Raw genomic sequence first — 27,716 nt, forward strand, 5'->3', positions numbered from 1 at the left:
TTTTCTTCTTTTTTTTTTTTTTTTTTTTTTGGTGTCAGGCATCGAACTTGGGTCCTTGCTCTTGCAAGGCAGGCGGCAGAACCACTGAGGTAAATCCCCAGCCCTTGCCTTAACACTTTACAAGATTACACAGTATTTCACAAATCTCCTTAATTGTTTGCAACATTTCAGCAGGCATTATTACAATGAGTTTGTGGAAGCTTTGGTGACCAAAGACAGAACTGCGAACTTCTAAATCATGCTCTCCCCCGGCCCCATGTTTCCATGGTTATAGCCCAGCGGTGCCAGAATGACTGAGGGCTGAGGAGAAGCACAGGGTGTGGGGTAAAACAGACCTGGCTCTAGTCCAGGTTGAATCATCTACCATGTTCCTGCCCATAGAAAATACGTTGAATTCTCCATAAAGGGAGGCTAATGTCTTACAGTGTTGTGAGACTAGATTAAATAAGAAGCAGGAATCGTTTAAAGCAGTACGCCTGCTTTGCCAACTCCCACCTTACCCACACTGCTAGAGAAAACCAAATAGTGCTGACTTCATCGACTGTAAATGTATGACCTAGCTCTGTTTTCTGTCTATATTAAATTATTAATTCTAGTGCCTGGTAACTAGTCTATAGTTTGGCATCTTTTTTATTTATAATTAGTTAACTAGATAGCATACTTTAGGAAAGTACTGTTTAATACTTTCTTCAACTTCCTCAAGTTTCACTACACCAAATCCTTTAACTGATCTCATATACTTCCGACTATACTTTATTAGAAAGACAGAAGGAGCAAGATTTTCCAGATTTCTTTCTTCCTGAAACACTCCTTCATCACATTCTAATCTCTCATCCCTCCTTCATGTGTCAGATAAACAGGGATATTCACTGGCCTCCTTCTGCAATTTGTTCACTTTAATGTTACTGAGCATCTGGGCAGGCACTGTGCCTGTGCTGGGTCTGAGAAGGCAGGAAGGAGAGCCCCGTACTTGGGGAGCACCACAGAGAAGGACAGCCTCACGCTGCTACGGCCACAAGTGCATACGTGAAGTCATCTTTCCATCTCCTCAGGCCGTTTTCTCAATAAGCTCCAACCCATATTCCACTCCCCTGAGTTTCACTTCTTTTGTTCACCCCAGAATGAGAATAATCTCTGGTTAGTATCACCACCTCTACGGCTAACATTCTACCTCTTTGTTTCCTGATTTCTCAGACTCCTGGAACAAATACTCTACTGCCATTGTCCCCATTCCTTATGTGGTCAGTAAGACCAGGAAATCTAGCTCCTATTCTGTCCTGATCTTAGAAATGACTTCCTAAAAACAGTACCTATGCCTTTCTCAGTTTTGAAAACATGACATTACTCTTAATTTTGAGATTCTCCTCTTAGTGCCCAGGAACTCAGACTATGATTTTCTGCATTCTTTCATTTATCCAATAATAAGATGACTCCTGCATCTGTGCTCCAAACAGTGGGCATTTCTCAAAGTTTATTCTGCTCTAAATTTCTCTGTATACTTTCTATCCACCAGCTTACTTATCTTCCAAAACTTTTTTTCTCATTTTTTTGAATGATTCTCAAATCTACATCTCCATGTTTTCACATTGTGAATATACTCAGTGAGTAATTATAGAATTAAGGAAGAAAGAAAACCAGCCACAATCAACAACAAAAATGTCTGCCCGTTAAATTTCAAATTTACACCAAATTCAAGACCCATTTTACCTCCACTCTGATCCCAGGCAGTTCAGCTCCCTGCCCATTGCCTGTGCTAATACAGCCTCTAACTTTCTGTTACTTAGGAGTACCACCTGAGGTATTAATGCTTTCCCTAGCTGATCTACAAATTGTTTCTCAAAACTAACCCCCACCCCGCTCTGGCTTTTCCTAATACTGAGGATTGAGTCTTTGCATTGAGCTACATCCCAGACCTTTACTTACTTGTTAATTTATTTATTGTATCAGGGATCGAACTCAGGACTTTGCACTTGCAGGACAGGCAGCAACAACACTGAGCTAAAACCCTGGCCCCAACTTGTTTTTTATTTTGAAACAGGGTCCCGCTAAGTTGCCCACAAACTTAATAAGGCTGGGCACAAACTTGCAATCCTTCTGCCTCAGCCTCCCATGTGCTGGAATTACAGGTATGCACCACCTGACTCTTCCAAACATTTCTTGAATCCACTCTTTCTACTTTGTTCTTATCACTATTATAACCTAGTTAACCATTTACTACCTTCCTATTCTCTTCTCATTTAAGTTCTGCACACTAGTTCCCTATTAATTTTCTAAAAACATAATCCTCTCCTGGTTTAAAGTTTACTAAAAGTTTTTTCCTGGCCAACAAAGTTCATCTAAAACTATGAAATTTGGGCACTAATATTTCTCTTTCTCCTCCCTACTCATCTATTACTTGCTTAAATCTTGCACTACAAATGAACTAGAACAGTATTTTGGGAACATTTCAAAGCAGCAAAACTGTCCTTCTGAATGAAATCTTGCACAGAACTCCAACATGTAAAAATAGATAATGAAAAAAAAGTAAATGATGATATAATTACAGTTGTTAAAGGAGACTGGTACCCAGCTACCCAATCTCAATCTCCTTTCCTGCCACCTGTACTGTGGAATTCAGGTTGTACCAAGAAGACAACCAGAAACCATTCCGTACATTACATCTCTTGAATACCTCCTATAGAAAAAGAGTCTGGTGAAATTCAGTCCCTTCTTTGCCCTTAACCTTCTCCATTCTATCTCATATGAAACCCCCGAATAAGCCAGCACAACATTATCTCTGCTTTTGGAAACTTTACTGATTATTCCATGCTAACTTCTTTCCTTATGAATACAGAGAATAAGAATAGCTAACACTATTGGTCAGGATCGATTCCTCACCACTGTCTGTATTTGTGTATACCGGTACTGTGCACATTCTGTACCTGACGAAAGTGTCAGCTAACCTGCCTAACTTCATGGAGTTTGTATGCCGTGGATCCAAATCCAAACTTAGTCTGACACCAAGCCTGTAATCTAGATCCATTTTTCCAACCTTCTGCATATTGCTGAGCACAAATAAAATGATACTTAAAAAGCAAGAAGCTGCTCACAGTTAAAAGCCCAGCTTAACTTCTGCAAGGGATCACAGGATCAGTACTGGAGTGCACTGGAAATGCACTGCCAGTACGTGAGCTGAAGATCTCTGCTGCACACATGCCGTTAGTATTTACTGGTACCTGGCATGTGACAGGAGTTCAAATACATGTGTGGGTCACTGAAGAGTGATAGTACATTATGATCATACCACCAACAGAAGCAGACAGAAGAACAAACAAAGGCTGAAGAAGTTCAGTGCCTATCCTTTGGATAAGATACTGGCCAATTTAGATTTCTAGAAGAGTAATATTTAAAATAGTGGCTCTCGACCTTTAGAGCACATTAATTTCTTGTGGAAGTTGTGGGCCCTGTTCCCTGCGCTTGATTCAGAGAATTCGCACTTGAAACAAACTCCCAAATGATGGTGAGATCCACTCATCTTTAAAAAACTCCTGTCAATAAATATGCTTCTTATACTCACACCTCATAAGACAAACATTTAATTTTTTGATAGCCTGATTGGAGCCATGATGCAAACTAGATTCTGAGGCAAAAGATAAGCTTTTTAAACAGTGCTAAATGTTCCTTGACCCAATTACAACAGCACAGAGTAGACCTTTAATATGCTATAATCAGGGACAGGAATTCCAGTTAGATAAAATGTGCATGAGCTATGCCGTGCTTAATATCCAACAGAGTCAGGTTAAGGCAATTCAGAATAATAACACTGTACAAATATGATTGAGAGGACACACTGCTTTGAGTTTATTAGATGAATTATCTACTTCAATTTAATTCTTGAGACTTAAGTGATTTAACATCCAAGTTTAAGTGAGAGAATACTTTAGTGGTATGTTTTTTTCATGCATTAATCTTATATACAGGATGAAGCTTTTTCTCAGGTAGACTGATAATGTAAATTATATTTACAACTAAAAAGCATGCACAAAATGTGATTATGATTCATAAAATACACTTTATTTGCATAAAGTCTATGTGTGTTTATTTCAGGAATCTTAGAAGTTACTTAAGGAATAAAATATTCAAAATTTCAAATATCTCTTATAGAAATGTTCACAAATCCTAAGAATCCTATTACAACTTTCGAATGCTTCCAATCAGTACAGACAAGGGTGAGCCAAAAGGGCCTTACTTTAAAACTTTTAATATATCATAAATATTAACACTAAACACAATTAAGCCTAAGAATGAAAACTTTACATTGTAAACTAAATATCTGTGGACTGAGGTAGCAATTGGTTTGCTATAAGATCAGTCATTAACAACAGCATGTTGCCTTACACGTGGCTGGTGTCTCAGTACTAATATCCCTTATCCTCTAGTAAATTGCGCATTTAAAAAAAAACAGTATTCAACTACATAAAGTAAATTCAAAAGAGAAGTCTAGAAGCAAAGATTTTTTTTTCCAGTGCAGTAACTGGCCCATGGCTACAGTGTGTATGTGAGAGACTGGACTCACTGCCTCAGTCTACTTTATTTGACACACTCGCTGTGCACGATGCTCACACTCATCTGGAGGAGAGGGCGTGCCTCCCTAACGCACCTGAGCTACGAGTGGGCAGCTGTGCTTAGCACGTCTCGATCCTCTTACTCCTCTCTTTCCAGCCTCCGCCCTCCCCATTTCTCCATCATCTGGCTATTACTATTATTTTAGTTCGTGTTTATGGCATATAAAGATTATATTCATACCATAAGTCCCCTCCCACCCTCTCTCCCTCCTCTACCTCCAGTATCTTGGTCCCCTTCCCATTTATAGGAGATCTATCTTCCTATTCCTTTTTATTCATTTTTTATTTTTTAAATGACAGCAACCATATACAAAGCAATCCCCAAACTAGCGAACAAAACAGCTCACTGAATGAATAGAAGAATCATAAAAGAAAAACAAAGAAAAGAAGAGAGAACAAATGTTTTGTCTACCTTACCATCATTTCTTGTTTATGGGGCATTCTCCCTCTCTCTCTACTAATTAATGCCATTCACTTTTCCAAATCCTGATTGATCTTCTCTAGAATGACCCACACTAACAAACTTCTGACCTTAACACTACTTTTTTTTTACACCTAAGTCTTTCAGAGCACTGTAAAAATGTCTAATATACGTCTTCCATTACCATTCTACAAAATACTCTATAAACAGTAGCTTAAGCCCACAATTTTCTATGCCTGAGAATATTCTTAGTGACAAACAGGTAAAGCTATTAAATTGAAGACAATATTGTCATTTGGTGTCCCTTAGTTTATATTTCACTGTAAAAATTGACAATGTAATTGAGAAAAACATGATCATAGCCTTTGTAACAACAGAACAGCAAGCCACAGTGATTCATAAATGTAATTTAATAATCTTTTAGTCAAAATAATGCATTTGTTATAATCAATAAGCTCATGGAAACAGACTCTGTATTATAAAGCTAAAATTTACTGCTTATATAAATTTTGCACAACACTTATACTTCAAAATAAAAATCCCATAAGAAAAATGTACACATTTTAAAACCTGTAATATTGAACACACGGATACATAGGCCTTCCCAGGCATACAGAAAAAAAGGCAGGTCAGAGAACAGGTCTAGGCCACAAAGACTGGGAGCTCACGGCAGTGCCAATGTTTGCCATTATTTGCCAGTGGCAATGATTTTTCCTTCCCTCTTCTTTCCTCTTAGTTTACAGCACAAACTAAACTAAAATGCTAGCTCAACTTCTTCTACTCCAGAACCACTGCCTTTTTCCCCAACTTATAAATATTTACCAACTGCAACTTTGTGTCAATCTGACCAGGCTGTGAAACGCCCAGACGTCTGGCCAAATATTACACTGTTACACTAGCTGTGCCTGTGAAGGTGTTGCAGGATGAAATGGACATCTGAGTTGGTGGTGGCAGTGAAGCAGACTGCACTCTCTGGTGAGAGTGGTCTCATCCAGTCAGCTGCTGGAAGGTCTGAACAGAAGGAAAAGGCTGGACCTCCTGCAATCAGGAGCCTCCTCCTGCCTGACTGCCTAGAAGGGAAAGCTCAATGCTTCCTCTGACAGCACTTGAAATGGAGCCACTTCCTCCTGGCTGTCAGGCCTTTGGACGTAGGGTCTCCAGGAATGCATACACGCAGACAAGACTGTGTCAAGACAGCAATGTGTGAGTCAAGGAGAGAGCCCTTGGGAGAAACTAAACTCACCAGCGCCTTTACCTTGGGTTTCCAGATTTCTGTTGTATATATAAGCTACCCAGGCTTTGGTGTTTTGTTACGGCAAATGAATACATGATATAATGATTTGCTTTTTATAAAATTTACTTGATATTCTTTGTTCCATAATTAATCTTTTACATTAAGAAGCCAAGAAATAAAATATTTACATCATAGTACAGTGTGGTATAAAAGGGGCAAGGAACCATATTTCAAAAATAAATTATTATTAATTAGCATGACTAAAAAGAGAACAGAAGTGGGACTAAAAATTCTGAGTACCAGGGGTAAATTTAAAGCAGTTGCTCAGTTTTACACTGACTGATCTCTAACAAGGCTCTAAGAAAGATTCTGTGTAACATAATAAATACTTTTAATTACGTTTACCTTATTGTTCACAGTATCTCCTAGTCTTCAAAATATTATGTATGTATGGACATACAAGTGTGGTCCTACAGAAACAACTCAGAAAGCAATTCCTACTGACAGTGCACACCATCAAAGGAGAAGTTAGCTTTCCTGGACCTTTGGTTAGCACATACTACTAAGTGAGCTTCTTTTCACTTCAACTACCTTGCACAGACACATTTATCTTTCAGAATTCCCATGAAGTATATTTAAGAAAAAAACAGACCTTTTAGACTTTTGGGAGTGGGTAGGAATGGAGGAGATGGAGAAGAGAGAGAGAGTAAATGGTACTGATACGATCAAGCTCAGTTAAATGTTTGTACCAATTTCCCAAGATGAACCTCACCATTCTGTACTACTAACAGCTCTAATACAAACAAACAAACAAACAAACAAAAATACAAACAAACAGAGCTTTTAGTTTCCAGACAAAATTAAAATTCCAATTAGCATTCCAATTTTCCAGAATTACCTTGTCAGGATCCATCTTTCCTCTGACAAATTCTCGCTTCCAGAACTGCAAGGCCTGCTCCAGGGTCAGGCCGATGCCCTTGAGGAAGAGCCCGTACTGCATGCGGCCTCCATGTCGGAGGTGGTGGTTTTCCCGCAAGGCCTTGTGCAGCTGGCGCATGCAGGGTGGGAAGGACGTGGTCGAAAGCTACAAGAAAAACAGCTTATACAAGCTTTTCTTTTCCTGATATGTGTGTGTGTGTGTGTGTGTGTGTGTGTGTGTGTGTGTGTGTGTGTGTGTGTGTGTATTCCCCCACACACACACCCTGAACTCTGTATTTGACTACAAGTACTGGATTATAATTTTTCAAATAAGAAACAATTCTGGTCTGTCCCTACTAACCTCACTATAATTCTTATTTTGCAGCATTAAAATCTCAGTATATTTTTAATTTATTGTGAATAATCTCTAAAAGATTTTTTATGTATATATAGCTTATTTTTCACTTGTACATAGAGTACAAACTTTATTAGAAATTAAAGAGAAATTCTAAAAATTAAATATAGCAAAGTGTACTTATGATATTCTAGCATGATAATTTATAATAGCTACATCTTAAAAAGCTCTATCTGCCCAACAACAGATGAATGAATAAAGAAAATGCAGTATTTCTATACGACAGAGTGCCACTATGCCATAAGGAACAATATAAATTTGTGATATTCTGTTAATCTAGCAAATTTATCATTTCCTCTTTCTCCTTTTCTAATTCAAACATAAAAATATACTATTTGGCTATCATTACTTAAAAGACTGGCTTTTAGAATAATTTATTGAATTCTGTTTCATTAAACTATACACAACTTTCTCATTAAGTTTGGCTTTCCTATGTTGAAAACAAATCACACATAGTACATGAGATTTTCTTTAAAAGTGATCAGGAAGCCACGAAATTACATTCTCTCCCATTTTATCACCACAAAGTCTTTGAAAAAAAAATCTGGGTTTCCTCCATTAACAAAAGTCAAAGTATAAAAGGATATGATGCTTACCGAATCAATCTGATCTAAAGAAATCTTCCCAGTGTTTCCCTGTGTACTGTAATCCTGGCCAGTATAGGAATGACTAAAAACAAACATTAAAAAAAAATTACAATGAGGATCTGTAAAACACTCTTGATCACAAGAAAATTTTGAATTTTGATAAAGATGAAAATCATAAGAAAACATTTATTTAGCAGAAAGAGAGTCAAGATATATTCAGTAAGACACATTTAAGTAACTTATCTAAAAATAAGATAAAAACACAGTGATGTCTGGACCTCCTGACTCCTAGTCTAGGACACTACTTCCATTCCTTCAAAGCACAATCCAAACTGCTATTAAGAGTTTAAGCTTCCGCTAACTATCCATTATTAACAGTGTAGCATCACAACAAAAAGAAAAAGAAAGGAGAAGAAGAAAAGGGGCTAAAATCAGAAAACATCACTTCACAGTAGGTCTGAGCACATTACTGAGACTCAGCTGGCCGTGGTGGCACACCCCTGCAATCCCAGCACTCAGGAGGCGGGAGCAGGAAGATCAGGCCAGCATGAGCTACTAGTAAGTTCAAGGTCAGCCTGAACTACAGTACAAGACATTCTGTATCCCAGGATCTTCTTCTGTCTAGATAGAACACCTGTTTTCAGTGTTACAGGAAGTCTGAACTGAAATAATTGGTTTCAAGGACCTGCACACAGTAATAATATTTATTAAAATAAATAATATGTGAAGAACACATAATAGTATGCACAGTCTTCATCTATATTCTCCAATTAGATTCTTACAACCATTCCAAGGGAGCATTTTTAGTTTACATATAACAGGTAAGGAAATGGAGGCTTGCAGAAGTTAGAAACCTGTCCATATCAGAAAACAAGGCAGTAGTGCAGTAGTACTGAACCTTCTGACTCTTAATTCCCTGCTTCTCTGTGCCATGCCATCCTCTCCCATGCAACGAATGTTGCTGTGGTATTATTTACAAATTCAGAAACATCTCAATAAATGACACCTAAAGCCATCACCTTTGTAATTTTGCATTTCCTTGATATAATATACTAACCATGCCCAACTCCATAAACAGTTCGAATTTCATTTAGCAAAAAGCAGCTGCTAGACCATACAGAAAAATGTTCACAATCAAACATGGCTTATGTACACACAATGAAAGGGAAATGCCAGAGGAAGTGTCACTGTGATCATAAGGAACTCTGGACTCTCTACTTGCAGTACAAATTCTTCCTGGGAAGACACATGCACACTCAAAGTGCCCTACAAAGAAGCGATGTCCCACAGTCAATTCACTGAAGGAAGAATGGGTATGGATCATGACGCAGGGCAACAGTGACAGGATGTGCGGTGAGGGACACCTGAGAATCACTCTGGAATGGTATGGAGGAAGGCCAGAATATGCTGTCCCAAAATGGGAAGGACTTCACGCTGTTTAAGAAATAAGTGCAATAAAGCTCTCTGAATTCTCCTCGTTTGCCAAAATGCAAGACATAAAATTACAATGACACAGGTATCCTGCCTTCCTTCTGCCAGGGAGAACAGAGGTGAAGCACTGAACTTCACAATCTCACCATCTTGAGACGGTACCAGAAGACTCTACTTGGATAAGCCTCACTGCCCAGCCTTTCTCTGCCTTTCCACAGGTTGCTGGCCCACATACCTGAAATCCTTTTCCTTCCACTTGACTTTTCTCTAAAACTTCCCTGTCCTTTGTTGAAGATGCTATAAAAGCTAGAACTCAAAGTCCTCTCTGAAAGTCTCCCACGAATATATGAAATATACATATTAATACATTTCTGTTTGGTTTTTTCTCCTGTTAATCTGTCAGTGGTTTTAGGACTCTGTTCTGACTAAGAACGTAGAGGAGTTGAAGAAAAAAAAAACATTATTCTTCCCCTAAAATCCCACACCCTAAAACACACCTCATCTCTCATATTTACTTCTCCCTCAAGTAACAAATCTTTGTCAGTAGGTATATCATTTGATTTGATGCATTCCATTCATCCTGTAGTGACGCAGGACAGGTACCCTCACAGGAAAATAGGGACTTTTGGGCCCCAGTCCATTACTTGTTACCCAATGAAGGCGACTGCATGCATACTTCTGTTTTCTCCTCTGACGGTGTATGGAACACACTCTCCCTTCACCTCCACTCTTCTCAGCACAGAAAGGGCCAGTGTGCTGTAACGGCAGGGAATAACACAGTGTCTCCAAGGATGAAAACAGCAATGGACCCATCCTTTCACAGGAGGTCCCCTAAAATAGGTGGAAGAAATCTCAAAACCCTGCCATGCTATGACCCTGGTTCCCCTGACAAGCCATAAAAATGAGACCAGTTCTCTTGCCCATAGGCCAGTACACTCTCCATCAGACGTGCATCTCCTTCAGCTGTTCTTTTTTTCATGCTGAAGCCCATTTCCTATTTTCTTTCTCAATTAAAGCTTCGCCTATAAATCGAGCTGCTGAAGCAGTTCTGACTTCTATCACTGAAGCAACTTCCCACCCATGTCCTGTATCACTACAGCTACAGTATACTAAACTCATGCTAAGTTACACCACCAATTATCCCTGAATTGTAAAGTTCTACACTTTCATACAGAGTGTAACCAGAGAACTGTTTCAGTGCACCCTAAGGACACAGACCCTTCACTTTCCAATTTAGCTTACAGAGCAGCAAAGAGCCATCATGAGGCACCGGAAAGAGCAAGAGGCCAGCTGCCTGAAGACCTGCCCATGCTCTCGGCTTGGGCACCACTGGTCACACACATGGGGACAGAACTTAATCACCTGACCTGCACCATCCTCATTTGGAAAACTGGCATCAATAAGGCCAGGCCTGCCCAACCAAGAGAATGCTGTGGAAAGCTAACTAAATAATTTATTCAAATCCCTAATTAAGATCAGTAAAGCATAATCTAGTACACAGAGGATTTACAGTCTCGACCAGCAAGTGCAGAAATAACTGGACTGTATGGGAGACAGCACGATGCTACATAGTACCTCTCTCCTACTTGGGAGGGACCAGGCCATACAAATGACTGTCAGCCACACTTCTTAGTCTAGGAACTGAAGTTAGCAACGGCAACAACTAACATAATTGTTCAGAGCAAAAAGATTAACAAATGCAAAAGTGGTGACACATGTCTGTAATGTTGGCACTTAGGAGGCTGAAGGAGGACTTCTCTGAGTTTAAGACCAGCTTGGGCTACATAGCAAGACCCTGTCTCAAAACCAAACAAAATCAAAAGAAAATAAACACACCCCTCTATAAATTTGTAGATGGATATGAAAATGTGTACTATGCCACAAGGAAGCTACTTTTAGCCAGACTAATAAAGTATAGTAAGTTCAAAAAGAGCTATAAAGAAGACAAACATATTTGCCTAAATGAGATAAAGATTTGTCTAAATACTTGTTTAACATTGTAATAGACAAAAGGGGTAAGTGCCAAGAAAAAAAAAGTAAAAAGCGAGAGAATGGTGTAAGAACTACAGAGAGTATAAGTAAACTATATGTTACTAACAAAAAGCAAGCAAGCAGCCCAGGGTGGGTAGGCACAGTGGGTGAGGGGCAGGGATGGGATAATAAAGATGAAGTTTTAGTTAAGCTTCATTCATAATTTGAACTCATTTCAAATTAGAAATGGGATTTCTATTCATCTATGATCAGAAGAGCTTGCCTATGTCTTGATTAATAAGCATTACAGCTACTTAACACATCTGTACTATTCTGAAGAGATGCAGCAAAGGGGGGGGCATGTTAACTATAACACAGAACAAAGGCAGATCACGAGAAGCCAGCCTTGTGTTCCGTGCTCTGTAGGCAACGAAAACACATGAAAACGTCTAAGGTAAGAACCAACAGAGTCAGGCTTTCACTTAAGAGAAAAGCATGGTGGAGAAACAATCAAGAGAGGAACTAGGCAGCAGAAAACTAACTAGAGAATATTTTAGGCAATATTACATCAGGCAAGAAAAGGTGCAAGGCTAACATGGCAGTGGCAATCAGGACTTCAGAGGGCTTCCTGGAAAAGAACGGGCAGGAGGTAAAGGAGGAAGCGCGGAAGTCGAGAATGACTCCGAAGTCTCGCTGCGTGACTGGGTGCTTCTGAGGCACTCACTTTCCACAGGATAAAGCCAGTGTAAGCAAATAACCAAATAATTGAGGAAGAAGCTTCCAAAGAATAAAAATATAATTTGAAATAATGTATATCTATTAAGTCATTAGAATGTTCCTAATGTTAATAACCGCTGAGTAAAGCTCAGAAATCAAGACAGAAGAAAAAGGATCTTACCCTCCTTGACCTCAGCCCATTCCCTCCGCGCTCATCCCTGCAGCTGCCTCCAGCAGCTCGTGAGCCACACCGCTCCGGGGACAAAGCATCCGCACCTCTCCCTTGCCAATCCCCTTGCCCAGCCTGTGGATTCAGTGGTGTGAGGGCTCTGTGGAGAAGAGCCCTTCAGTCTCGAATCCCACAGCATTTGGAAGCCATCAGGAGGGAGCTCACAGGGGCTCGGGTTCAGCGCTGTTGGTGGTGGTGGGAGGGATCCTGCACGGGACAAGCTCTCCATGGTGTCTGGAGGACGGAAGGCAGGCACAGAGCTCAGAGTCAGGCGGATCCCCTCTGAAACCCTTCAGGGTCTCGTCTCCATCTCCGGATCACACTGGTCACAGCCATGAATGATCTCACTGTCCTCGGATGAATCAAGGCCTGGCTCCAGGTCCCTGTGCAGAGCCGTACCGCTGAGTCTGTCTGTCCGCAGGGCTTGACAATCCTAACTCGGCACCCCTCTGCAAGACTCTCTGACCATACCGGAGGAGGCCCTCTCCCGCCAGCACCTCACTCCCTGGGATCTGCCTGACCTGATCGCGGGAGAGGGCCAGCACGGGTGGCCTGGGAGGTGACTGCCATTCTTCCTCTGACACTGGGATTCATCTGGCAGGCTTCCCCTCCAGGCTGCCTACCTGGCTTGCGTGTTTGTTCGCCTGCGTTAGTACCTGATAAAAACAAAACTACTCCTATCCTTGTACAAAAGAACAAAGTGAGACATATCATATAATCACTTCTTTTCAACACAACACACCAAACAACATGGGTCATGAGATTATAATCATCTAATACTACTTTTCCAAATATACAAATATAAAGAGGAATTTCTGAATAACTAATCAAGGAATCTTGAAAATCCAAGATTTGATCTCTTTAATTCTTGCTGCCACAAGTATAAAAGGAAAAAGATAATCCAAATTATGTACCAGTTTGTTCATTCAAACTGTTAGCAATGGGTGATAAAGGTTAGGAATTGCAATTGCATAGAAACTTGCACTTTCTGTGCATAATTTATCTTTTATTTGCTACAGCATCCAGAAAAAGGCACTTAAGGTAAAATGTCACACCACTGTCTTAAGTTATAAAAAAGCAGTGAAAACAATAATGACGTGGTTCAGTGAGCATTCAATTAATTAGAATACTACTGGGAGACACTGGGTTGTAAAAGGAAATAATGTATTTATGCTAAAATGTCACATTTCCTGCACTGTACCAGCAAAATAAATACTATCACGGCTCACACAGAACCAACTATATGCATAAAATCCAGGATGAACTTTTAAAAAATGTCATTAGACTATCAGACTCCTTGTAACAAACTTTTTATATTTTATTCTTCCATATCCTAATTGCCAGTCTTATCTGGATATACACTAATAGATTCTGATTACCAAAACAACCACACTGGCGAGAGTCGCGTACCACCTGTCACTCTCTCAGCATACTCTCATGTAGCACCATCTAAGCCAGCGACAGTCCGAGCACTAAGGATCCAGAGTGAAATGTGATAGCTGCCTCAAGAATGTTCAAAACAAAGACACCAAGGGCTGCAGAGGGGGCGAAGGTAAGTACTGTTCGGTGTTGAAGGTTTCTGAAAAACGAAACGAGAATGGGCTACGGCAACACAGACTACAGGATCTTAGGGTATCACCAGAATGTTGCTGAAGTGGCTGACAACGCATCTGGGTGGACAGAGAAGTCTGCTAAGCCAGAGGGGAGAGGTGATGGGACAGGTACAGGAGGCTGGGACACAGGAGGATTACCAGCAGTCGGCACGAGAGACTGGGAGTGAGGTGAAAGGATACTGGATTACACTTAGAAAAAATTTCAGTTTTGCAGAATAGAAGTATGAGGTGATCGGGCTGCGCATGTAGCTAAGGGGCACTGTGCCTGCCTCACAAGCGCAGGTCCTGAGTTGAATTCCCAGTACCGCCCCCCCCCAAAAAAAACAGAGATGATCACACACACCAAAAAACAAACGCCTGGTGCTTTTGTATTTTTTGCATTTGTAGTTTAACAATTCTATATGCATTAAAACAGTTCCAAAATTTTGATCAGGCTCATAAAAATATGTAATTTTAGATCAGAAAATTTAGATTTTAGAGTAAGCAAGTGATAAGGAGGTAGCATTTTGGAATTAAAAAGTCTGTTTTTTTTAGGATCTGGAGGTTTAGCAAATATCTGCTGAATGAGCAGAGAGAGATAAGCAAAGCCAAGAAATTTTTAGTTGAAGGGTTAATCTAGACAAAGAGACAAGCATAGGCAAAGAGGACAGAAAGAACTGAAAATCAGTCCTGGATTTTGTAGAAACAACTGAAATTTAAGTCCTGGTCAATGCACCACAAATATCAATAGGAACACTTTCGCACTCAACAGGGAATTGTTTTTGAGTGTTGAAACTGAGAGCTGAAAACAAAAGCAAAAATTATATGAAAGTGGATTTATGGGTCTCGCAGCAAGATCAGCTAGTTAAGAAAAAATAAATAAAAATCTTCTCGTGCTGTGGCGCTGATTGTTAGCCCAAGATGGATCATCACACCTCAGCTCCAGGAGAGGTATTCACAAGCTCTACTACTGCGACATGAATGCTACAAGGCACAACGGACAAAATGAGAAGCCAAAAGTCAGCCTCCAGGGTGATGATGTTTCCAGTCATTTTCTCCTTCTCAGACTGCTATGACAACCAGAGGGAGTAAACAGAAGTAGTGGGGGCAGTCAAGCAGTTGAGGAGTTCACTACAATTTTTCATTGGTGATAGTTTCAAGCCCAGTTTGCTCAAGGAATCAAGGAGGCAGAAATGGCAATGGAGGAAGCAGGAGAGTGGTGAACAGCACAGGTTTCAGAAGCCAAGACCATGGCTCTGTGTACCCTTACCAACTGTGTGACTTCTGCAAAATTTCTCACTCACTTTCACTTTAACTATTGTTGAACACCCCCTATGTTGTGAGGGTCAAACTGAGATGGGTACGGCAGCGCTCATCACTGTTTTCCCCTAAAGTTGTAGTCATCATCATCATCATCATCATCATCATCATCATCATCATCATCATCATCATCATCATCCAGGCCTGAACTTATTACATTTCAACACATCTTGGTACTGTTTTTCTATTTCTTCTATTCTTGACATTCATAATTTCTTCCCCTGAATACTACTAAAAAAACAATTTCTTACCTATCTTCTTTCTACCAACATATAAAACACAGAACCTTGAAGCAGCAGAATGCAGATGCTCTTTGAATTCTTGATAGCTCTGGTCTACCACTATAGTCTCTCCTTATCCTTGTAGGAAGTTTCTACAGGGTAAAAATCCAACTTCAAATACTGGAGATTTACATGGAACTCAATTCTGTAGCACTGTACTGTTCAATGTAAGATCCACCTCAACATCTAATGGTACCTGTCCCTTATTCTCTTTCCTAAGAAACTAGATACTAGAATGGATGTAAATGTGCCTTAGAATAAGATCTTAAGCCACAGTAAAGAGAAATACTGTTCTATCCTTCAGGAGTGTCTCTCTGGCCTCCCTTCCCACCAACAGATGGATTCTGAGGTATATAGAACAATAATATATGAAATATATGAAATATATTTCCCCCTCTCTGTCCAGCACTTCCCAGTAATCTTGAACCCAGAAAGGTTAATACTATTTACTCCTTTCTGTCTGGCAGGCTATAGCTTATCAGATATTTTAAACTGATATAAAAGAAAAAGGAGTGAAGAAAGCATCACAAGTAATCAAAACTGATCTCTGCATCAAGAAAACATTTATTTGGACCATTAAAACATAAGCTAATACATCTTTCAAAGTAAACTGTACTCTCCTAACGTCATTCTATAAAAATACACCAAGTTCCAGTAAAATCTTTTCACATAAAGCTAGGTATACTCATGACACAAATGGAAAACAATTTCAGGAGGAGGACAGAAAGGTCTCTGCACATCACCCATAGTCACCTCTGCAATCACAGTTCTGCCACTTGGACGTGGGGGCGGGAACAAACTCACAATCCCTAAGTCTGGATTTGTTGGGTGAGCAGGAACTCATGGAAGCCAAGGCTACAGTGTATCATTTACTGCTGTGAAGGACATCACAGGTAAATTCACTCAACAACTGTCACCACTGAAACTGAAATGAGTTTCTTCTTACAGCTAAATCCCCAGTAAACGGTATTCAACTCATATTAGCCAAGGTAATTTTCCCTGCAGTTGTTCCACATCAGAACACAATCGATAAAATTCTGTTTTAAATTGAATGTAAATTCTTTTTCCACAGCATGAATTTCACTCAATTTTGTTTTTCAAAAAATTTCCCCAGAAAACTACCATCAGACAATAAGCAGTATAATGATTATATTTCTATGTAGCTGGGAGAAACTGTATAATTCCAAAAAGCTCACACAGCCAATAACCATGAGGACCAGATGGGTTGCCATAGCAGGTAAGAACTACAAGTTGTTCTGCTGCTTTCTTCCTTACTTTATGTTGGCCTCATATCCCCAGGTAGTCTGCACTTTCCTACTGATTCTAATTTACAACCACAACACTCCAGTGACTGGACAGAACTGAAGGTAGCACCTCGTCTTTCCTCTGTGTGTGTGTGTGTGTGTGTGTGTGTGTGTGTGTGTGTGTGACCAAGGATTGAATTCAGGACCTCGAACTTGCACCACTGAGCTAAATCCCTGACCCCACCTCATGTTTCTATCAAAAATATCTGCACAGTACCTAACATCTGTAAAAAGTCTCTGAACTGTATGTACTCTTAAAATGGGTGGATTTCTTTGTATGTAAAGTAAACCTCTGGAAGTTGACTTTAAAAGTAAAATACATACCCCTAAAATATGCATTTTAATAACAGCTCTACATAGGTATTTTCACCATACTCAGTTAAGGCCGGAACAAATATTTCTATTTATATTAATTTTTGAAAATCCCTTTATATTCTTAGTGTACATTCTAGTAGTACAATGTAGAAGTCGCTTTGTTTTCAGTTTGGCTCACGGTAGACAAATGGTTGACTAAAGAAAGAATGCTTGAGAGGATTGTAATGAAAAAGAGAGAGGAATAAAGTTCTAACGGTAAAATTAATAGATTAAATTGAAGAAGTGCATCTTCCCACTCTCCCACCATAACTCACAGGATGAGGACTGCTCATGAGGTTGGCCATCATCTTTATGGCAGCCTAGGATTCTCCACTCACATCTGCTCCTGAACAAGGGCAGGAAAGCAGAGACATGATGTTTTGAAGAAGTCAGGTGTTTCTTTAATGGGGAGAGGCAACTTAAGGGTTATTATTAAAAGTCACATTATATGCTTTCTAAATTTAAATATCCTTTTAGAAACAGGAAGTACTCTTTGACCTTCATAATTAACTCCTGGTTCCATGAAAAAGTGTCTCCAGTCCCAAAACTAAAAATAAAACCAGCACTAAGTTTCTGCAAAGGTGAAGAGCACTTTTTTTAATCATCAGTTTTCCCTTAGAAATGACAGAAAATCCATTAAATTTTTGTACAAATTACCATCTCATTCAGTCTCAAGATTTCGCAGCTTTAAAAAACCTGAATATATGATAAAATGTTAAAGCCCGAAAGTGTTTCCTTTCATTCAACCATTCAAGCGTTTGCTGAGGTCCTACTATACCAGCCTTTGTGATAAATAACAGGGAGATAATGGGAACAAGATGAACAGACTGCTTGCCCTTGTGGAGTTCATGGTCTAGATAAATAAGCATCAAACAAATGAATAAAAATGATCATGCAAATAGTGATACTGCCATAAAGAAAATATGGTAAGATAATATGGTAAAGCATAGGGTGTGGTAACACTGGGAGATTAGGGGAAGGCTGTGCGATCTGAGGAAAGACACTACGGAACTCACAGGGAGACTCTTCCCAGCAGCCTCCTTTGAGGCTATAGGTATGCAGAGAACCACGGTGGTGCTACCACAAGAGGGCTTCTAAAACTCAATTTGTATCATTTTTCTAAATAGTAACTCAAAAGGAGAGACCATTAAACCTCATGTGAGTCTTCAGATTGTGTTTTCCCTCTGCCGCCTTCTGTGTGAGTGAATGTAGATGACTGGTTCTGGAATACGAGTTTTCTTAGGGTCACTTACATTCTCATGCAGCATTAGTCTACATGGGAAGATCCAGGGCAGGAACCAGAACTAACCAGTTGGGTGCTGTCAGGGTTCTTCCATGGAGTTCTGGGAGGCCTGCATAAGAGGACAGCTCAAGTGCAAAGAGCCAGAAACCATAGGAGATGCAGGAGCCACACTGGCTTCAGAGCTTTCTGGTCCTCAGAGGCCACAGTCTGATGACAACTGCATAGGGCAGCTTTGGCAGGACCACTTCAGATGTGGAACTCAAAGCCCCACAAATCTGATTTTTTTTAAATGTGGTTATCTAAATGAATTTCAAATAATATATGGAACTGCTGAGTCCAACCCAATAAACATTAGCTCTAACTGGCTATTCATAAATACATAAAATTTAAAATTCAGTCCTTCAGTTGTACTAGTCATATTTCAAGCAGTCAATACTGGATTGAATAGCACAGAACAGAACATTTTATCTCCACAGGGAGTTCAACAGCACAATGCTTTACAAGTTACTTTGTCGTTGCTCACATAGTACAGTAATTATCACGGTGCTTTCTCAGGCATTTTAAGAAACTTATTCACCATAATATCATTATCATTTTGCACTATGTTAAGTGCTTTATGACTAACAGTGTAAAATAACATTTTTCTGTATTACTTAATGAAAGGGTAATCGATGTAATAAAGAAATTCAATGAGTGAAGCATAGGGAATTTCATATCTATAGATAGTGAAAATACTTCAAACACAAAAGAAATAAAAATTTTGCTTTCTAGAAAAACTGCTAGCATGTATAATCCAAAAAATCCTAAGAAACACTAGAGTCAGAGGGCTAAGAGAAAGTTAAAAGTCTGCTCAGGGAAAAGCTGCAAGAATGCTGTGGCATTCAAATCTCTGTCATTTCCACGGTATAACCTCACAAAAACTCACATTATGCCAATAATCGTCATGATTTATTGTAATAACTTTAGATAAAAATTCTCTTTTCTGACAAACATTAAGTCCTATAAAGGCAAACATAAATATGTAACCCTAGAACCTACATCATGCCTGGCACCTACTATTAGTTTTCTAAATATGTATTCAATAGATAAAATCTTTTAAGAGTGCTAAAAGGTATGTGAGCAAGTATTACCAAGTGGCTCCCACACAAGTTACTCCCAACAGTCACAGCCACTATACACAACTCCTGAAAAATGATTACAAAGAATGTGTTTGCCTTGGCTAGGTAGCCAATTACAGAGACGGCAAAGATTTTTCTATCTTTTTTTATACCATTAAAAAGCCAATCAGAAATGGAATAAGAAGCAAAATCCAACAATACGTTGTATACAAGAAACACACCTAGTGCAAAAAGAAGTCCATAGACTCAAAGTAAAAGGATGGAAAACAATTCTACATGTGACAGGAGCCCAGAAAAAAGCAGGGATAGCAATCTTATTTGCAAACAAAGCAAATTTCAAACCAAAACTGATTCTAGCATTATTGATATAGGACAGTACTGTATCATACCTCTCGGAATGTAAAATATCTTGTACCTGCTTTATGATACATAGTAGTGACCGTGCTTTATCAGGGCTATTTTTAAAGATATTACTCTAGAATGTTCTCTTTCCAGATGATGATTAAGATGCTAATAAAAATAAAAAATGGTGCCAGGTACCACAACAGCAACAAAACTTTGCTGTTATCTGGATATTATTCTTTTCTTTTTTTGTTTTTGTTTTTTTTAATGCAATGTGCTGAATGTCTATAATTTTGTTCAGATGACTGCAGAACCTGGAGAAGCTGTTGCTGCTATTGATGCATAACATACTGCTATTATTGGTCTTTTTATATAAATATGAATATACATATATATATTTTGAATTTTTGGAAACTTTAACAGTGCTGTCAACTTTGGAAAAATTTATACCAATTTATTGTGTAATTTTAATTTTTTTTTTCCATTTGTACAGGGGTAACGCACTGTATTAAATATGTAAGGTCATATCTACGTGGGTTTGATTACAGAAACTAATAAAATATTCTCTAAATAATGAAAAAAAGAACAAGATAAGACTACAAGATCAAGAAGCAATTTAAATATGTTCAGGAACCATTTTCATCTTCAGAATTAAGGATTATTTTAATCTTACATTATTGCCTTTTCTCTTTAGCTTTCCGTTTTAGTTTTATTTTAGGATTCCCTATTTGTAGTGTTCATACAGAGATTTCTTTAACTGAAATACCGAATAGTTCCTCTGGTGTGAAAAACTGTAATAGTACACAGGGTCCTAATGAAATGATTAATAATGTGAAATAGGAAGTAAAGGGCTAAAGGTGTAGGGAAAGTGGGAAGGGTGGGGGAAAGGTAATAAGGGAGAGGAAAAAAATATGAGAAACTGAAAAAATGGAAATAAAGTGTTTGTAAATGGAGAGGGGAGGGGGTGAAGGGAGGGCAGGGACAAGGGAAAAAATGAGAATCAAGACCTATCATGTAAAGGTACAGGATCCCAATAACGAATGTAACTATATTGTATACCTAGATTGTACAAAAAACTCAATAAAAAGAAAAAAAAGCCAATCAGTAATTTATATTTCTATAGAAATAATTTGTAACCCTTTTTTCAATGTTAGGACATGGTAAGATAGCAAACAGAATTGGCGTAAAACCCCAGAATAATTCAGCATTCCATAAAAATTGAGTGAAAATTACATGGTAAGCTAATGAAAAGTGATTCCAAAAAGCTCTTTTCAACTCCCATCCTCAACCCCCCAAGCCCTTTCACTGCACATGGCTGAGTCCATGGCCCTCCAAATATTCCCACACTTAGGTTCTAAATGCATTAGGTTACCCAGCAGAGAGGCTCCATGCATGTAACTAAGTTGAAAGGCCTTGGAATGAAGAGATTGTCCTGGGTATCCTGTGAGCTGATCTATGGCAGGAGCCCTTAAATGCAGAAAATACTCAGGCTAGAGGCACAGGGACAGAGCAGAAGGAGAAGTTACACTTAAAAGTGTGAGAAGTCTCTGAGACTAGACCCAAGCAAGGACCACAGAGCTCACGGAAAGCAGGAGGTCGTCTCTGGACAGCCTCTGACACAAAGACTAGACCCAAGCAAAGAAGACCACCTCAGTCCTACAACATGAGAAGGATGTTCTCCCCCAGAACCTGCACTAGGGAACACAGCACGGCCAACACCTTAATTCAACCTGATGACACCCGTGCCAAGTTTCCCACTCACAGAACTATGCAATGAAAGAAGACATTGCTTTTTTTTTAAACGTTAGTTTATTTGTATGTGTATGATGCACGTTTACATTCCTTGATCCATGCACATAACTTATCTTAATTCCCTTTCCCATCCCTCTTCCCTTCTTTCCCTCCTCCTTGCCACCCAGCCCTTGATCCCTTTCCTATTTGGGGGGAGGGAAGAGGGACAAAGGATGAAAAGAAGGAAGTGAGATGTGTTATGGACATGTACCAACTTCACATAAGGGACGTAGACACTGTGCAGGCATTGTTTTAATCCACTGTATTTGGGACGGCTGTATTAAAAGCCAATACACTCACCATCTTGATGCATATACAAAGTCCTAGTGTCACTTCTAAACACCAGAAATATTTATATACACATATTTATTACACAGAAACAGTCATTTTAACACTTATTTGTGTGATTTCAAAAAAAGAGTAAAGGATAGTGTGCTGATAAGATAGCTACAGAGGTTCTAATCAACACACACTAATAAGGTTTAAAAGCAGCTTCCTGAACTCCACTTTTTGGAAGTCATGGGTTCTCTTGTTCAGATGCCACCACTTTCTCACCTGGGCAACATGACACCATTAGACCGAAGATCTCTCCTGCCTCTTCAGAGCTATACACCCGCTAGGGTGCTGCTGTTCTTTGTTCTCTCCACCTGCTGGAAACACCTGTGCTGCAGTTCCTTCCTCATTAAGTCATTTCAGCACTTCTCCCCACTAGACTTCACCTGGTCACAGGGAGCTGCTATCAGTATGTAATTCTTCTTTCCCAGCTTATCCAGCCAAAGAAAAGCCTCCATGCTCAATAAACTGGGAATGGTTAAGCAAGATAATAAACCTAAAATAACTATCTTTAACATATTCCCTCACTAGTCTGATACTATCTTATAAATTTTATACCATGGGTACCATCACAAGGGAAGCAAAACTACTACACTTATTTATGATATACTTCTATACTTGTGGGAACACATCTAAAGATCTTTATATAACTAAAAAATCAGTACACCAAGCTCACCATGGAAAACGCAGTGACATTTAAACACAGGGATGACAATTAGATCACAAGGAGTTATAGATTCCTTTGATGACAATTGTAATGTTTCATTCAAATTCTCTGTGGCATTTTGGAATTTCACACTTTTTAAAAGTCTGAGCAAGTTAATTTCTTTAACCGAAGCATGCCTACTACCAACTGTGAATAACAGTAAAGCCTCATGAAGGAGTCCTTCCCTTCCCTGCACTCCCCTCACTCTGTTGTCCAGGATGGTCTCAAACTTTCAGTCCTCCTGACTCAGCTTCTTGGGTAGCTGGGATTACAGGAACATGACACACTACTCAGCCAGTCTTCACTTTTTTGAGGAGTGGAAACAGCAGTAATTTTCATTTTAAAAAATTAGACTTTCTAATGAGATCTTCCTATGGTTTCTTTGTCAAACCTGTAATACAGACACAACGATAAAACGCCATCTACAGTCCTCACTGTGTTCTTCTATGACCGTATGAACGAAATAATGGAGGCTGGGAAGTATTCTGTGGGTGCCAGTCACTCTGCCTTCTCGTCCTGCCCTGGTTCACACTAGTAGTCACAGTGCTGTGACGAAGCCTCCACACGGTGTTTGCCACCCCTCGTGGGAGGCTTCCCTTAGCATCACGGCACCATCATCCTTTCACTGTGTTCTTCCTTGCTCAGGGTTCTTCCCTGATGTCTTCGACACTTTCTGACTTACCTCCCACCTGTGCTGCTGCCCATCACAAGTCACTTAAACAGGGATACTTTCCCAGTTGTCCCCCTTCCCTTTTCCAGCCACTCTACTCCTTCTCCACGGTGACATCAAGCACTCCCTTGACTGGAAGCCCCGCGCATATAGGAGGATTAGCACATCATGTGACTTACACGCCCTATCCCTAAACTTAGGGCGGTACTCATCTGCTTTCTAAACAATGCCCACAGGCCCCACCGGCATTTCAAGCTTCAAATGCCTACAAACACAACGTATTATCTCAGCAACCAAGCTAATGCAATAATCCCTTTCATGTTAATGAAAACACCCCCAAGTGAAATTAAAATTTAGTTCAATATGAGGATCCAATGTGAGCCACTACAAAGCTAGAAAGTACAAAAATCCAAAACAATCAGTCATGGCCCTGTTACTTAAGAAAATAACTGCATGAGGGACACAATCAAAATAGGTACTCAGTGTTTAATTCTAATCGCAAGGTTTACAAAATTCATTATTCATCTCAGTGTTGAGCTCTCACATGAAACCAAACTCATAAAAAATTTCCCCATTATTAGGGTAAAATACAGGGTCTTCATGCTGAGATATATAACCAGCCCTTTTTAAAATTTTTTTTCATTTCTTAATTTTGCAACCAGGTTTCACTAAGTTGTCCAGAAAGGGCTGGGATTTGCAACCCTGCTTGCCTCGGCTTCCCAGAGTGCTGGGACTACATACATTACCACCATACCCGGCTCAATATTGCAAATTTCTTGATAACAAATGGTTTCTCTTTTTTTCCTAGACATAAAATGGGCATTAAGAAAAAAATGAATGGATGAATGCTACTGAGTAAAAAATAACCTGGTATGTCCATAAGACACAGAAACAAATGTTTTTCTGTGCTTACTGTAGCTTTTAACCAGAAAACTAGGCTCACCTAAAAAATGTTTTGAACATACCACTATGGTTTCAATAACACATATTGTTAAACAATACCCTAGATTATGAGGTTGACAAAGTATTATACTAATTCTTGTTGAGGGTCTAAATCCTAAAAAATAATCTGAGACTTTCTCTATATTGCTGCTTCAATCTTTATAGGTATTTGTATCATCTCTCAAATTCGTTTTATTGACAAATTTAATTAAAACGTTAATCATCATTTCTCTTTGATCATTAGACACAGTAAACAAAATTAGATCTAATAATGACTTCAGTCTCAACTTTCTAATGTATTTCCCTTCTAGGTAACATTTAAATTATACCATTCAGGTAAATCAATAATAATTATTACTCCTAACAAGATATTCACTAGAATCTCTCCAACCAAATAATATTCTTTCCTGTCTTGACCTTTAAAAAATATGAAGATAAAAGAAAAGTATTGCATTTGAACAGCCAAAGAGACGATTCAACATGCTTGAAAGGCATAGCACAAGGTCACTGGGAGAATAGAAAGTATTCAATTTTGCACATCGGCTGCCACCCTACACACAGATGTCTCTGATATGGTAATAAAATGAGAAATCGTTTGGCTTAATAAGAAAGCAACTCAGTAGGCACATATTACATATAGCATCTAGTCCTGGTTGCCTAGCAACCAGTCATGAGTGAACTGCAGAGAATAAAAGCCTTAAACAAATGTACAGTTCCCACTAGTTCCAAGGATTCCAAGAGATGTCAGCAGTAAATCTAAATTCTAGTTGAAAATTACCAAAGTGAGATGGAAGAAAGAGAATCCATCATTATCTCACAGAATCAAGCATTAACTAGAGGTGAGATCTGACCCTTTCAAAAAAAAATTCTTGACAATATAGTTTATAAAATATAAAAACTTTATGCAGAAAAAAACAAAAAAATACTGCTGAAAACTTGCATTTATTCATTCAACACAACATATAAGTAAGACATCAGAAAATGCAAAGACATCCTCTGTTCTGGATAGGCAGATTGTCACAATGGTCATGTTGCCCAAAATGATAAAGAGATTTAATGTAATTCCCATCAAAATACCAATACCATTTTTCACAGAACTAGAAAAATATTTTAAAATTTATATAGAACCAGAAGAGACCCAGAATAGCCAAAGCACTGCTGAGAAAAAAAGAGCAAAGTAGGAGGCATCACAATCCTGGATTTCAAGTTACACTACAAAGCTACAATAGTAAAAACAGCATGGTACTGGCACCCAAAAAAAGTTAACCGATGAAACAGAACTGGAAGTACAAACAATCCTATGTACTTTCAGTCATGTGATTTTTGACAAAGGAGGCCAATAATATAGCCTGGAGAAACGACAGCCTCTTTGGTCCTGAGAAAACTGGTTACCCACATGTAGAAGAATATATCCATACCTCTCCCTGCACTAAAATCAAAATTGATCAAAGGACTGGATATCAAAAAGAAACAGTGAATCTGCTAGAAGAAAACAATAGGTAAATCTCTTGAAGAAAGGCACAGGCAAGGACTGTTTTAAAAGAACCCCAAATGCCTGTGATATAATGCTACAAAAAGGGAAAAAAACAACAGTAAAAAGGCAACCTACCAAATGGGAAAACATTTTACCAGCTATTCTTCAGACAGTAAAAAAACTGGATACCCTCCCAAAATAAAAAAACCTAATAAAAAATGGGCAACTGCAATGAACAGTTTTCAAAGAAAGAATTATACACACAGCCAGTAAGTACAAAAAAATATGTTCAGTATCTTTGGTCATTAGAGAAATGCAAATCAACACTGAGAACCCATTTTACTCCCTAAGAAAGAGCTATCAAAAATAACAAATGTTAATGAGGCTATGGGGAAAAAGAAGCTCTCCTACACTGTTGGTGCAAATGTAAACTAGCAAAACCACTTTGGACATCACTATGGAAATTCCTCAAAAAACCAAAAATAGAAATTCCGTTTCAGCCAGCTATTCCTGTTCTGGATATCTTCCTGAAAGAGTTAAAAGTCATCATATTACAGTGATGCCTGCTATCTGTATTTATAGCAGCATAAATCACAACATCTAAATTATGGAAGTGACACATACACCCATCAAAAGATGAAATCACTTGTAGGAAAATGGATAGCTTTGGGGACCATAATGCTAAGTAAAATAAATCAGCAATAGATAAATATTGCATGATTTCTCTTATATGAGAGATACAACTATAAATAATGTAAAGAGCAAAAATAAATAGCAGGAAACAGGAAGGTAGACTTTCTGGAGATGGGAATGAGATCTTGGAAAAAGGGGAGAGGAAATGGAGGTAAAGGGAAACAGAAATCATGGAGCTTTGACATGCGTATGTACCAGTTCCCCAAGATGAATGTAATTATCACATATTGCAAACATACACCAATAAGATTATACATGTATTTTAGTCACATACATAACTAGAAATGACAAGAGGGAAAACATTTGCAAGGGCACAGAGATTAGCAAGCTGTAGTGGAGGAATTTCATGGCATGTGGTGAAATTAGAATTTATGGTCCCAGGCTGAAGAGAAGTCCAGAGAGACAGACAGGTCAGGACCCTGTCAGTCGGGCTTCAGATGTCAGGCTAAGCAGATCAAGCTGCATCCAGAATGGTACTGGAGAGGAAGAGAGGGGTTTCTAACTGATGAACACTGTGATCACATATGGTAATGATAGGAAACACATTAGAGAGCAAGGCTGGCCTCAAGGAGAACAGACTAGAGGCAACTGCAATAAGAGAAAACTCGGAAACTAAATCACCAACAGACCTGGATGTGTAAGGAAGGCTTTGAATAAGAGAATTAAACATGACCCCTGGTTTCCTAACACACCAACACAGCTCTAAAACACTAAAAAGTCACCTCATGTGTACACTACTCAAATACCAGTACCCTACTGAAATACCAGTTTTTCATTCTTCCATTTCCCCAACAAGACAATTATAGAGAAGTTAGACAAATCTGTCTAGAAATGAAAAGTTACAGAAGACGAAGAAAAGAAGAAAAAAGGAAAAATTAAAGCAAGGACATAACATCTACCCAAACTTCTGAATGAGAAATGATATTCTAAGTTTAAAAAGAAATTATACAGGAAAGCATTATTAGTGCTTTATTACATAAAACTTGAAAATATAAGTATGCTGAGTAATACAGTATTAAAAAAATG

At 38.9% G+C, this 27,716-nt stretch overlaps 1 protein-coding gene across 9 annotated transcripts in view; it reads right to left on the bottom strand.

Moving 5' to 3' along the window:
- The window catches only part of Prim2 (DNA primase subunit 2), a 240,738-nt gene that overhangs the window by 77,560 nt on the left and 135,462 nt on the right, over positions 1-27,716 (bottom strand). For 6 of the 9 annotated variants that reach the window (XM_010617879.2, XM_010617877.2, XM_010617876.2 and 3 more), the window contains 2 exons: positions 8,189-8,261; positions 7,158-7,343 (listed from right to left, as the gene is read on the bottom strand). The exons of the other annotated variants lie outside the window; for them this stretch is intronic. In XM_010617879.2, coding sequence (XP_010616181.1) covers positions 7,158-7,343; positions 8,189-8,261 — 259 coding nt within the window. The remainder of the gene's footprint in view (positions 1-7,157; positions 7,344-8,188; positions 8,262-27,716) is intronic. 9 annotated transcript variants of the gene reach the window in all.

Source organism: Fukomys damarensis, unplaced genomic scaffold (assembly GCF_012274545.1).
Source record: "Fukomys damarensis isolate Sample0158 unplaced genomic scaffold, DMR_v1.0_HiC HiC_scaffold_27, whole genome shotgun sequence".
In the NCBI taxonomy this organism is placed as follows: Eukaryota; Metazoa; Chordata; class Mammalia; order Rodentia; family Bathyergidae; genus Fukomys; species Fukomys damarensis.